General features: G+C 33.5%; 1 protein-coding gene across 1 annotated transcript in view; it reads left to right on the top strand.

Annotated features, from left to right (window-relative positions):
- Nucleotides 1-13,407, top strand: part of LOC114338920 (extracellular serine/threonine protein CG31145) — a 964,172-nt gene that overhangs the window by 390,444 nt on the left and 560,321 nt on the right. The window contains exon 4 of the mRNA XM_050647518.1: nucleotides 5,113-5,237. Coding sequence (XP_050503475.1) covers nucleotides 5,113-5,237 — 125 coding nt within the window. The remainder of the gene's footprint in view (nucleotides 1-5,112; nucleotides 5,238-13,407) is intronic.

Raw genomic sequence — 13,407 nt, 5'->3', positions numbered from 1 at the left:
GGACAGAAATGCATGGAGAAGACTGAGGGAGACCTATATCCAGCAGTGGATAGATCCGGGTTGAATGATGATGATGATGATTTGGTATGTGTTGTTTCTATATGTAGACAAATATAATAAATAAATAAATAAAAAAATGTCAAGTTCCCTATTGAGAAAAACAATACCATTTACAATTTGGCATATTGAATTTATTCATCGCTTTTGTAATTTTTTGTCATAACGCAATGTATGTATGTCATAGGCCATTTAGTCTTCAGATAAAAAAAATTTTTTAGACAATTAGATTATTATTGTAACCCCCTCTGTGGCTCAGTGGTAAGAGCGCCTAACCTTTGGATCGAAAGTTCCGAATGGTAGTGAGTTCGAATCTCACCAGGGTCAGAAGTTTTTTCATTTCTTATAAATTAATAAATGAAAATAGTTTCTGTCCTTGTAGGATCGGTACTCACCGGAGGGACCGTAGACGTTCGGATACAATTAGCGTCTCTTTGCAAAGACAATGATGTCGACTTTGCAAAGTAACAAGACACTTACTCAACACACACACTACACATTACACCTGAGTTAGTGATAAGTTATACAATTACGTGGCTAAAGGTTCTAGTTCTAAACCAAGGCCAGAATCAGAGAAAATAAAAGATTATTATTGTATTAGTACGGACATCTAAGGTACATTTCCATATATCGACTTTCAATTGTCTTTATAAAAATGTTCAAAATTTTCGTTTGTAATGTCAACTGTGAAACGTCAAAACCAGACAGATGAAACATTTTAAAATCTAACTCTCTGTCAGTCAACTATTCCTCTCCGGCAATGATGGTTGGGTGAAATTCCCACGCCATGAATAAAGTTTTAATGTGTTTGTAACGTTTGTGTGGTAGTTTTTTATGTTTGGTCTGTTTGGGGGTTGCACGGAAGACAACTGAAGCATAAATTACTATATTATTATATTATTATATATTGATATTGTAATTCACTTAGAGTCCAAATGTTTAATAAGATGCTCACGCATACGACCCTAAGTAGTGGTACTTCTTTTTATATTGACGTAAGTTAAAAAACTGCTTGTATTTAAACATCTTTTTTATTAAGATTCCTTTTCGTTTGTAGCATTTGTTCCGATGATGACACTTTTGTCGAAAGCACTTAGCTAAGGAAATAAAATACTTTTATATACTTTGATATATAGAGTGGCCGGAAAGTCCCTTTACACTAATGAATTGTTGTTGGTAAACTACAGAGGGAAAAATAATATCACAATTTTGTTTGTAAGTCATTTACTAATTATTATTCGTTTATCTAAAATCTAAAACATCGGCGTGCATACCTCCATTGACGCAACACAACTTGGTATGACACCATGTTCGTAGCTCACCCGTCTCAGCATGTCCGGAGTTACTGACGCAAAGACTTGGCGAACTCCGTTTCGCAAGTCCTCATTCGACGCATATCTACGTTTTCTGACCTTCTCTTTAATGAAATCCCACAGTGCATTGTTCGGTGTTGTCAAATCTGGACTTAAAGTGCAAGGAATTGGAGAACCTCGCCCAATCCATCGGTTCGGGAAGATTTTATTCAGGCGCTTGCGAACAACGAGAGCAAAAGGAGGTGAGGCGCCATCTTGTTGAAAATAAACAGTGCCAGCAGTGGCCTGAGCTGTCAATTGCAGTAGTAACCACTCGTTGATTATCTGCAGATAAGTGTGTTAAGTTATGAAGCCTCCAAAAAAATATGGCCCAAGCAGATAAGTTGAAGTAATTCCAGCTAATATCATAAACATGAGGCGGGTTTTTTTTTCTCTTCCACAAAGAAATGAGGTTTTCCTTTGCCCAGAAAAAAACATTTCGATTTCGAGAAATCGCACACTCATCGGTGAACAGAACATTTTATCTGTGACAGGCTCTCGAAAAGCGTTGAAGCAGTAAATGACACGCTTCAATTGTATCCTTATTTGTGGCCGCCATCATGTTTCAATCGCAACTATTGTTGTCTGTCTGCGTGACCAGACAGGTGCTCTTGACGATACGCACGCGCCTGATAGGGCAGTCAATGAGGGTATTTGGCTCCGAATTCCATCCTGCTGCATCGATTTACTTGAAATTTTCACAGTAAGTAGGGAATAGCTCAAGAAACAAAGTCTACCCTATGCCGATGTGTGCTTTTATCTTGGGGGTGGTTCCCACCCCTTCTCGAGGGTGAAAAATGTTTTGGTTAAAATAGCCACGGAAGATGCTAGAGAACCTAATTTTAAGAAAAAACTGTTCTATAATTATTTTTTGAAAACTCAATACTTTTTGAGTTATTCGTGGTTGAAAATTTTCATTGCAAAATGACACCTTTTCGGACGGATTTTTGCGAATACCTTACAAACTATGCATCTAACAAAAAAACTATACAAGTACTTCTGTAGGATATAAAAAAACAAAGAGATTCGTTCCTTCATAAACCTTCTGGTTAAAATACAAAGAGGAATATGGTAGGTAAGAAGAGTTTGTTTTTGAAGTTATACTTCTTTACGGGCGTAATGACGGTGAATTTTTATATGGTAAAACCTAGCGACCGGGCGCATGCGCATTATAACTTTGTTCTGATTGGATGTTCAAATGACATGACAAAAATTATCCAATATGGCAGCTGTGGCACAGCTGTGGGACTGTGGTTTGGTTAAAATGTATGGTTGTTGCGTTTTAAAATTTGTAGGAAGAGAAACAACAAACAAAAAGTTAGTTAATGGTTATACTGCCTTTTTAAATAGTTTTCATATTATATTTTTGGACTTATTTACATAGAAGAGATGATTGTTGCATGCCAATGTGAAAGCCCATCAAACTGTGACTAGTATGAGTGCCGCAGATCTCGCTTATTCAAAGCTAAAGAATCTTACACTGGTAAGTATTTTAAAAATAGTTGATCAAATTTTGTTATGACTTTGCACGATGCAAGTGATTGCGAAATTTATTAGTCGTTATACGGGCTCCGATACCTACCTATTTGAACCTACCAAAATACATAAGTAGTATGTAATACTTTTATTTACATAATTTGATTACCATCAAAATTTCTATCAATATTCACCTAATATATTGTTTTCTTACTCTATGTTTTGTTGTATTTTTTCAATTCTAAATCATTTCAATTCAAAATCAAAATAATTTGATTTACATAAGTTAAAAATGTCAAAAGTTTAATCCGTTTAGTTAGTCGATCTTCGCACATAATGAACTGTCTCTGTGGCGAAGCTTTTAATGCGAGTGAACCCCAATACAACGCAAATACCAGCCGCGTGGTAAGTTGGTTCGAATCCCAATAGAAACTTTTTTTTTATTTTATTTTATTTTATTTTTTTTTTATTTCTTTTATACATTTTATGATTGTAAGTATATTTATTACTTGTATAATTTTATTTTCAGAAAATACGTATTTAGTTAAAAATTTTTCCGATAATTAATGTTCAGAAATCATTTGTGGCATTTTTAATGTGTTTGTGTGTGTTTTATTCTTTTATTATTTTAATTTTTGGCACTGTTTTAATAAAAATGTTTGAGAAGTAGTAAGTATAAATTAGTTTAATATTTAAATAAAATATAAATAAAAAGTATATTAATTTCGTTTATAATCATATAATCATATAATAGAAGTATAACTTCTTACGTGCGTACAAAGTACACACACATTCTTGTTTTTGCCGCTTGCTCAAATCGGTGTATTCAACTTGAAATAACAGAGAAACTGTCGATTTTAGGTGTATAATCATACTAATAACTTTTTAAGTGCTTGAAAATATCTTTAAGATGAGCAATACTAAATGTCGATTACATTCAAACTGAGCGAGATATTCTGCAAAAAAGTTGATGACTAATATATTTTAAGAAGAAATGAGAAGTATATTTAACCCCTCATCCATGAGAATTTTAATACATCGTTTTCCTTTTAGAATACTTTTTATTATAGTGTTATTTCTATGTTCAAAAAGTTGGACTGGATTAAAATGAATTTTTTTTTGAAAAAAATAAGATCAAATTATAAAGCGCATTTTTAAATTTTTTTAAAAATCTTCCTTTTCCTCCATGTAACTCGAAACAGATAACTTTAAATTAGGAGATAAGTAGAGGCTAGGCTCAAAATTTCATTAAAATCCATGCAGGAGGATAGAATTCGGAGGTAATATCCTATTCTTGCTCCCTTTTACTGGCGTATGAACGCAAATAAACATTGGCGCGGTGTTGAAAAATTATTATTATTAGTGTAAAGGGACTTTCCGGCCACCCTATACTTACAAATTTTTTTCACTTCCTTAATTTATTCAAGTGTGTACAAAATTTATCAGTCTTTCAGCTATTTATCCATTGCCTACGTATAAGAAACACTTAAAACTGTATTAGTTAGAATACTATACTAAAATCACAATAAAGATGCACTAGAAATAAACAAACCAAAACACATTGAATGTTACAAGCAGCACTTTCAAAGCATGATTTACAATGTATATACATTGTAAATCCCAAATCATGATTTACAAAGTTTATACATTGTAAATCATGATTTATGAGTGCTCCTCGTAACATTCAACGTGTCTTGGTTTGTTTTTTTCTAATTAATGCATCTTTATTTTGATTCTAGTACAACTACTTATTTCTTAATAATGAAACTTATGAAGTTTATTAACATGTGACAAGTGTACAAAGTCAGTCAGTAAATTAAAGTTTGAATAAAACAAACAAAAAGTCAAACACCAAGTCAAAGCATGATCAAAATAGAACACGTCATCTGTTTGGGAAAAAGAAATATAAACGCCATTTAAAACTCCATTTTGAGGATGCCAAATGTCCTGCAATTAACTGTGTTGGATGATAAAATAACTGAGAAATCGTTGAAAAATTCCATTAACCTAGTTTTTTTGTATGAACTCAGAGTTTAATCAATAGAAGTTCTGAATTATTTTCACTAATTATTTAGAAATATTTTAAAATATTTCTACTCATCTTTACATTAAAAGGGTTTAGTATTTTCTATAAACAGCAAACATTTAATATTTCATAATGATTATTATTAAAAAATTTATTAGCTTATATCAAAAACGGTACTAAATTTTCTACTTTTTGTTTCAGAAAAAATTCAACTACGTTAGAAAAATTCCATGCCCAAATTTCTGAAGATGCATTGTATCCTGCGGATAGTCCATTCGTTGATCAACTACTTCATGAAATGGCTACAGAAGCAATCGTCCATGTTGGTGAGTTTTTATTATTGTTTGAGGTTTTATTTCTGTCGATGGTGAAAATATACGGTCTGGTGCAAATGTATGGAATAAATTTGTTATTTCGTAAGTCGGAAAATTACAAGGCATCGCTGAATTTCACCTTCATGTCTTTTTCTTTTCCAATGTGCCTATCAGTGACCCTCCTCATTTGTGACCCGGTCAGTCCACGGGATTTTAAGAATTCTCCGATATAGCCACATCTCAAATGCTTCTAATATTCTGCACATATCTTCGTTCAAGGTCCACGATTCAACGCCATTAAAAAGGACAGAGAAAACATAGCATCGCAGCGTTCTTACTTTGATACCAAGAGAAAGGTTGTGGCACTTGAAAAAGGTCCCCATACGGTTGAAGGTAAATCTAGATTTTCCAATGCGCGCTCTTATCTCTTGGTTGTTGGTCCATTCTTCATGTACTATGGTGCAGAGGTCGTTGTGATGCGTCACTCTTTCTACAGGTGTTTGGTTGATGTTGAGTTGACCTCCTGTTCTCTTTATCTTGCTTATGCTTTGTCTTCTTTGTGTTTATATTTAGTCCATATTGTTGACTTTAATACAGTCGGAAAAATGAAAGAATACCCATGATCGATCATATCAAGCACATATTTTGGATTTGCTGCCTTTTTATATAAATAACAAACGAGAGAGACAGATTATTAAGTGTTATCTACAAAGCAAAAACGTTATCCAAGACATACGCAGTTACATATTTATAATTGACAGAGTGAGACGGCGATACAATTGTTCAACGTAGTTATACTAATTTAGTAGAAAATTTAAACTCACACTTGACTATTTCTGTAATTCTAATGTCATTCTTAAAAAAACATTCAGCATGAGTAGAGATAGTGATTGTATAAACTACTATTCGAGAAATCGTGCTGGTCAACTATGATCTGACTGATTCGATTTCTGTCACTTTGACAGTGAAACTGGGTTAGGTTCGGTAGAGTTTATAAATTTTAATAATCAGTCGTATTTACTTGAATAAATTCAGCTCTTTTAAGAGGTATTTTGATATTATATTATATTTTTGGTTTGGTAAGTATTTATTTAATTAAAATACGTCAATAAAATTTGTAAGTAATCATCTGTCAATATGGTTAACTTCTGTCTATGAGTTCGCCAAACGTGTACATATTACTCTGACTTTTCAATCATAGTGTATGAAATTACAGATTAGTATATTTTTACGAATGTACATTTATTTGCAGATAATGTCTGGAAAATGATCTGGATACCTAATGATCTGAATTCATTAAGTTTACTTTCAATTTAATCACTTAATGCAGCTGACATAAACGACATATTTTAAATTCCTGTTACTATTTACGTCCACTGGCAACTTTAACAAGGAGAAAATCATAATACTATATTTGCTTACTCATTATTTTCAACGACAACATTTCGTTTATAAATTCGCAAAAGTGTGTGTGTTATAGCGTTGCCGCTCCTGCAATACTCAGATCAGATTTATCAATGGATTCTTATGTAGTTTTTTCTTCTGAATCCAAATCTGAAAACGGCATTTCGATATTTCTAACCGTCTTCGAGATAATCGACTTCAAAGTCGAGAATGTGACGTCACAATCTTTTTATTTTCTGCCGACACATTACACGTCCAGCTGAAATCGTTGCTATTAAGTAGGCTAGTTTCTTAACCTTCGGAGTACGGAGATTATTTGACTTACTTAGATTACGATGATGGGTCAAGCGTGACTCATTCTCATTTTATTTATAAGGATGTTTTAAATAGTCAGTATTATTAAACAGTATCTTTAATTCAACAAAAAACAAACAAACATAACAATTATAATTCTAAATTATTGTATTTAAATTTTTTAAGATGGTTCCCAATGGGCATATACTAGTTCGCTCCGGCGGCCAGATTTTAATACCTTACAGAAAACGGGCATAGGTAAATTCCTATGCCCGTTAAATTGAATTTTAAATTAAATAAAACAGTGATGGCTACGATTTACGTGCACCTACAAACATAATGAAAATATTCTTCGAAATCCGAAGACCGGGTTAGGACTGACCCTGCATCATAGATGTTACGTAGAGGAAAAACTGTAATTTGGATGTTCACGAATTATATACGAAAAAATAGATTGAAACAAATAAGGAGAACTTATGATCAATCGGATTTGTAAAAAAATTATTTTATAAAATATTAAGAAATAAGTGAATTTCGGGTCACGCTTGACCCAGTCTTCGTACTCCGAAGGTTAATCTCAATTTGTTAAGCAAAGCATAGGTTATTTACATTTAAGTTTGACACTTCGTGAATGTCAAACTAAATTTTAAATTAAGTATTAATAAAACATCAATGACATTTGATTAGTGAATTTAATTATTATATAAAATAAATAAGATGTTCAAAAATAAAATTTGAGTATATTTTAAAAGCAATAGAGTTCAGAAGCAACAATTTAAAACTCGTAGCGATACAGATTGTTTGTATAATCGAATGTGCTCACTACAAATAGGAATATTGCCATATTTTGGAATGAAATCTTAGAGAAAACAAGCAGTCCAAGTCGTATTCTCCAAGATCCAAATATTGCCCTTAATTCAGGAGTGGCAGCACTTAGATCACTTAAAGAATTTATACAGTTAAGACGTGACAATTCCAAAACATATGAGACGCGAGACGCGATGGTACGGAATATTCGACTGACTCCACTGGATCATCGAACATCTCAAGAGACTGAAATGACAACATCAGAGAAATTTAGTACTCAAAATTTTATCGCTATTATAGATCACCTCATTACCTCTTTAAGTTAGAGGCTTTCTGTATATTTATAAATGCATTCATTCCAATTTGGGATTTTTACATCATTTAGATATATTTTGGTCATGCATATCTATATGTACAATGTTTTGACCATGTTATGCGGCACCCAGAGAGATATAATATACTTCATTTAATAATACAAGGCGAGGTACACAGAAGAAGAGGGGCAGGTCGAAAAAGAATTGCTTAAAAACCTGAGAGAATGGTTTAACAGATTCTCTACCTCCCTTTTCCGAGCTGCCGTGAACAAAATTATTATAGCCAATTTGATAGCCAATGCTCGATAATCAAGCACGGAACATGAAGAAGACGACATCATTTAGCTTCAGAGCTATCAAAGCTTAGTTACTGACATCTGTAGCAATGATGTAGATGAAGTCCTAGGTGTCGAACTAATACAATTTATAGAATTTTTCAAAGAGGATATCTGCTCATTAAATATAAGCAAAGAACTTTAAATGTTCCGATTGCTAGAAGAAAAGAATGTGAATGATGCGTGTCCAAATGTTGAGGTGATACTTAGTTTATATTTCTGATACCAACTAACTGTAGTGGGGAGAGTTAATAGGGCTTGTCACCGATTGTCATTTGTTTCAACCTTCTGTTATAATATGTCGTATAATCCGTGTATATTAATATTATACACAGACAATATACATGACAGAAGCTCGAAACAAATGACTGTGAATGAAAAGCCCTACTCTCAAAACTTAAGTTAATTAAAAATTGACTTCGGTCTATGATGGGCCAAGAGCGTCTGAATCATCTCTCTATGATGAGCATTGAACACGATGTCTTAAAGCAATAAGACATGTCCGACATAGTCAAGGAATGTTCAAGTAAAAAATCTCGAAAAGTATCCGGACTTCAACCCTTCATCCTACTATGTTTATTTTTAATATTTTACTGTAACAAATTTTAATTTTAAATTCAACTGAATTTAAAAATATAGTAGGAAAGGCCCCTCACAACAATTCTGCTCAGGGGCCTCCACTGCCTTCAATCCGGCTCTGCTTTATACTACTTCCAAAAGAGATAAATACAAAGGAATGCAACTAATATCGTATGACAGCTTTGATGAGTCATGCTCTAAAACTATTCTTAAAAATAATTCACAATAGGATCTATAGGAAATTAGACGTAGACATCAGTAACACTCAGATGGGATTCAGAAAAGGGGTGGGTACAAGGGAAGCTCTGTTTGCAATGCACGTTCTCTCACAAAGATGCTTAGATATGAACCAACAAATTTACACCTGTTTTATTAATTTCGAAAAGGCCTTTGACAAAGTACAGCATGAACCACTAAGGCAAGCACTAATAAACAAAAATATAGACAGCCGAGATATTCGAGTTATACGCAACCTATATTGGAATCAAACAGCAAATGTGAAGGTTGAGGGTAGGCTAACAGAAGAAATTTAAATCCGTCGAGGAGTCCGACAGGGATGTATCGTATCGTCACTTTTATTTAATCGGTATAGTGAAGCTATTTGTCAACAAGCACTCGCGGAAGAAGATGTTGGTCTGATAATAAATGGTGAGACGATCAACAATATAATGTATGCTGCCGATACGGTTCTCCTATCGGGAACGCTAGTAGAACTGTAACGTCTCGTCCAAAGTTTCAGTATATACTGTAACAGTTACGGCTTGAAAATTAATTTGAAAAAAACTTAATTTATGGTAATCGCGAAATCAAAGAATATCAGAGCTAATCTTGTAATAGACAATACAGCGATTGAGCGGACGGGGTCGAGTTCGCTCCCAATGGTAAGAATTTTACCTGAACTAAAAAAGGTAGAGTCCGAATTGGCTCCCATAGACAAAATTTATTTTACCTAAGCATGTCGAAAATATCACCCAGCGTTGTCACTTCTTTCAAATTTTCTCTTTTTGTTAGAAACAGGTACCTTCCTAGAAATATCTATGGGAAAGGAGGAAGACCTAACCCTTCGGTCCTAACTTAACTTTCGGGTATTAGAGTGTAGAGCGCAAACCGGCCGATTTCAGGTAAGAGCGCAAAACGGTCGAGCGCATACCGGCCGAAACCGATAATTTGTGTTAAAATTGCCACATATGCCAATGTTGAACTAAAACAAACTCTAAAAGTATTTGTCTAAAAGTATAATTTTCCTATAAAAAGTCTATATCACTATGTAAATTTCCTAAGCAGTATAAATATTACACGATTTGGCAACAATGTCCAATGTTTCCGCGATTATATGAGAGCCTACCCGCATTCATGCGGGAGCCAATTCGTACCCTTCTAAAATATACCTGAACGAAGCGGAGCGAACTCGACTTCACCCGATTGAGCGTGTGTCCTGTTATAAATATCTAGGTGCTTGAATCACACATGACACTGATCAAATAAAAGAGATTAAATGCAGAATAGAAATGGCTAGATCAGTCTTTAATAGAATGCGCAAACTCTTTTTCAATCGTCATATCAACATAAAGTTACGAATACGAATGCTGCGGTATTATGTCTTTTCCACCCTGTTATATGGAGTTGAGGCTTGGACACTAAGACAGTCGAACATAAAAAACATCGAAGCATTCGAGATGTGGTTCTATAGGCGCATTCTCAAAACATCATGGATGGACCGCGTCACTAACACGCAAGTACTTCAAACTTTAGACAAAAGATGCGAAAATATAAATGAAATAAAAACTAGAAAGATGGAATACTTGGGGCACATTATGAGGGTTGAAAAGTACGAACTTTTAAGAAATATCACGCAGGGCAAAATTAAGGGCAGAAGTAGTGTGGGTAGAAGAAAAATATCGTGGTTTCGCAATCTACGTAAATGGTTCGGGTGTAGTTCGATTGAACTTTTTAGGCGCGCTGCTAACAAAGCCGCATGGACCATGATGATTGCCAATCTCTGCTAGGAGTGGCACGTGAAAAAGAAGAAGAATAAAATAAACTATAGAAATAACAAATTGTGTCAATATCTAATAAGAATACGATTTAAGAATGCATTTTATAATAAGTGTTTACACTAGTTAACGATTTAACTTTCTTATAATACTTTCCAAAGAACTTTAAATTTAACTTCCACCGATCAACGAGCTGAGTGGCAGAAGAGCAAAAAATTCGACCTCTAATGGATTTATAATGTTTCCTTTATCATTAAAATTCTATTTGTTTTCTGGGTGGGCTGGCTACATAGTTTTAATAGCAAGTTCTTTTGGTTTGTATTAGGAACATTTTCCTTTTAATCAATTATTCTAAAATTTAAATTAAATTCCCAAAGCGGTAAGTGTTTAGTAACGTTGTACAAGAATAAAAATTGAAAGCTTACCGATTACTGAATCGATAGAATACTTTAAGAAAAAAATTGAGGTAAAGTTTATTAGTCCATTTATTAATGGATTTTGCTCCAGATTTTAAAGAACCGCTTGGATTGACATGAAATTTGGCATACACATAGCTAACATGTCAAAAAAAGTGATACTGTGCCGATCTATGTTTTTTCCTTAGGATGAGTTTCACCCCTTCTCAAAGGTGAAAAAATATACAATCAAAATTAGTCTGGAAGTGGATAAACTGACTAAAGCTAAGCAACTTTTGTTCTACAGCGTATTTTTACAAAATCAATATTTTTAAGTTATTTACGAGTTAACATATGTTTATTTTCAACAAAAAAAAAATATGTTTTTAGACGGATTTTCGCAAGTAACTCTAAAAGTAATTAGTTTATGGAAAAAAACGTTCTTAGAAACAATATAGCTTATAAAAAGTCAAAAATATGGTATACGTATAAGGTCTGTAGACATGGTAGAAGCATTTGTAGCTCATGAAAAATAGATTCATACTTGTCAAATTCCAAATCAAATATTAATTTCAATAAGATATAACCAAAAATGAAGCAATTTTTGGGGAAAACTCATTAAAACTTTTTTAAAATGTTTAAAAACGCTTTAATTTTGTTTTTTAGTTGTGGCATCAAAATTAAGCAAGTTACGCTCAAAATAAAAGTTGGTGTCTTTTTTTGGTAAAAAAACTGGAAAATCTAATTAGCATCTCAAGTTTAATGAAATTAATCGTTACCGCTTCACAAGTTGTTTTTTTATATCATATATCATATTTATGTGAACTGTATGTACTACATTGGTCCAAACTGCTTATTTTTGAAAAAAAATGGTTTTAAAGTAAAAAATTTTTATTTTTAATTTTGAAAAAAATGTTTTTTCAAAATAACTTAAAAATTTTACTAAAAATATCAAAAAGTAAAAAAATGTAGATAGGCTTTGCTTTTCTGGATATTTTAGATTTTTTTTTATTTTGTATGTTTTGTTTGCCATTTTAAAGAAATGGCGCCTAATAAAAGTTTTTTGGGAATATCTCATTTCCGATGCATTTTACCAAAAAAAACATTTATGTACAAAATTTAACTAAAAAAAAATCCTGCAATTTATGTATTTATAATTTTTTCGGTAAAATCAAGAGAATTCGCGTACCAGCGTCACAAAGTATTATTCATCTACACCACCACGTATTTTTCGTATATCGATGGCTTAGTGTGAAAACCTCGTACCTGTCTCATTTTTTTTTCGAAAATGGCATTTTGGTGGTTTTAGTTTAAAAACCTTGTATCTCACGATTTACAACTGTTAGAAAAAATCCAAATACACTAGACTATTTTCTACAGCCGAAAAAAGAAACCACGTATATCAATTGCTCTCTTGATTTAGTGTGAATACCACGTATATTTATAACCAAGAATTTGATATTACTTAATTTGGAGTGTTTGTTTGAGAAATTCGACTTGCAGAAATGTTTTTTGTGAACAACAAAAGGTAGTCCGACATATAGAAACATTTTATGAACTTTAAATCAAAATATTTCTATTGTATCAACCTAGTATTTGGAGGTGTGCAATAAGCTATGAAAAATGAAAACCTCGTAAATAATAATAAACACAACCAAGCAAGCATAGTGATTTAACCCAGCCTGAGAGACTTGCTCACCCCTAGAGAATGACATTCGGGTGATACAATTCATTGGGGCGAGGAGGATTAACTCCCGTAAGCAGGAATCACTCCACCCCGCTTCAATGCTCCAGACCATCCACTTACCCCCCGATAGCACTCTGATGCGCTATAGGGGCTCTCAATCAGCAAAGTGCTTATCATATGGGAGTCTTGGGTACACGGACTCCCATATGAAATCCTACCCCGATCAATGCAGGCCAGCGTGAGGCGCTCTATTCCCGCTATCTCTAGTGACTTATCTTCGATCTGTTTTGCTTGCTCGGGCGCCGAGTCCCCGCTCTGGGCTATGTCCAGTTCGGCGACTCGGCGCTCGAGGATGTGGCCCCTCATACCCGTT

This window comes from Diabrotica virgifera, chromosome 3 (genome assembly GCF_917563875.1).
Source record: "Diabrotica virgifera virgifera chromosome 3, PGI_DIABVI_V3a".
Lineage (NCBI taxonomy): Eukaryota > Metazoa > Arthropoda > Insecta > Coleoptera > Chrysomelidae > Diabrotica > Diabrotica virgifera.
Note: the sequence above shows the minus strand (reverse complement) of the source record. Positions and strands in the feature narration are given on the sequence as shown.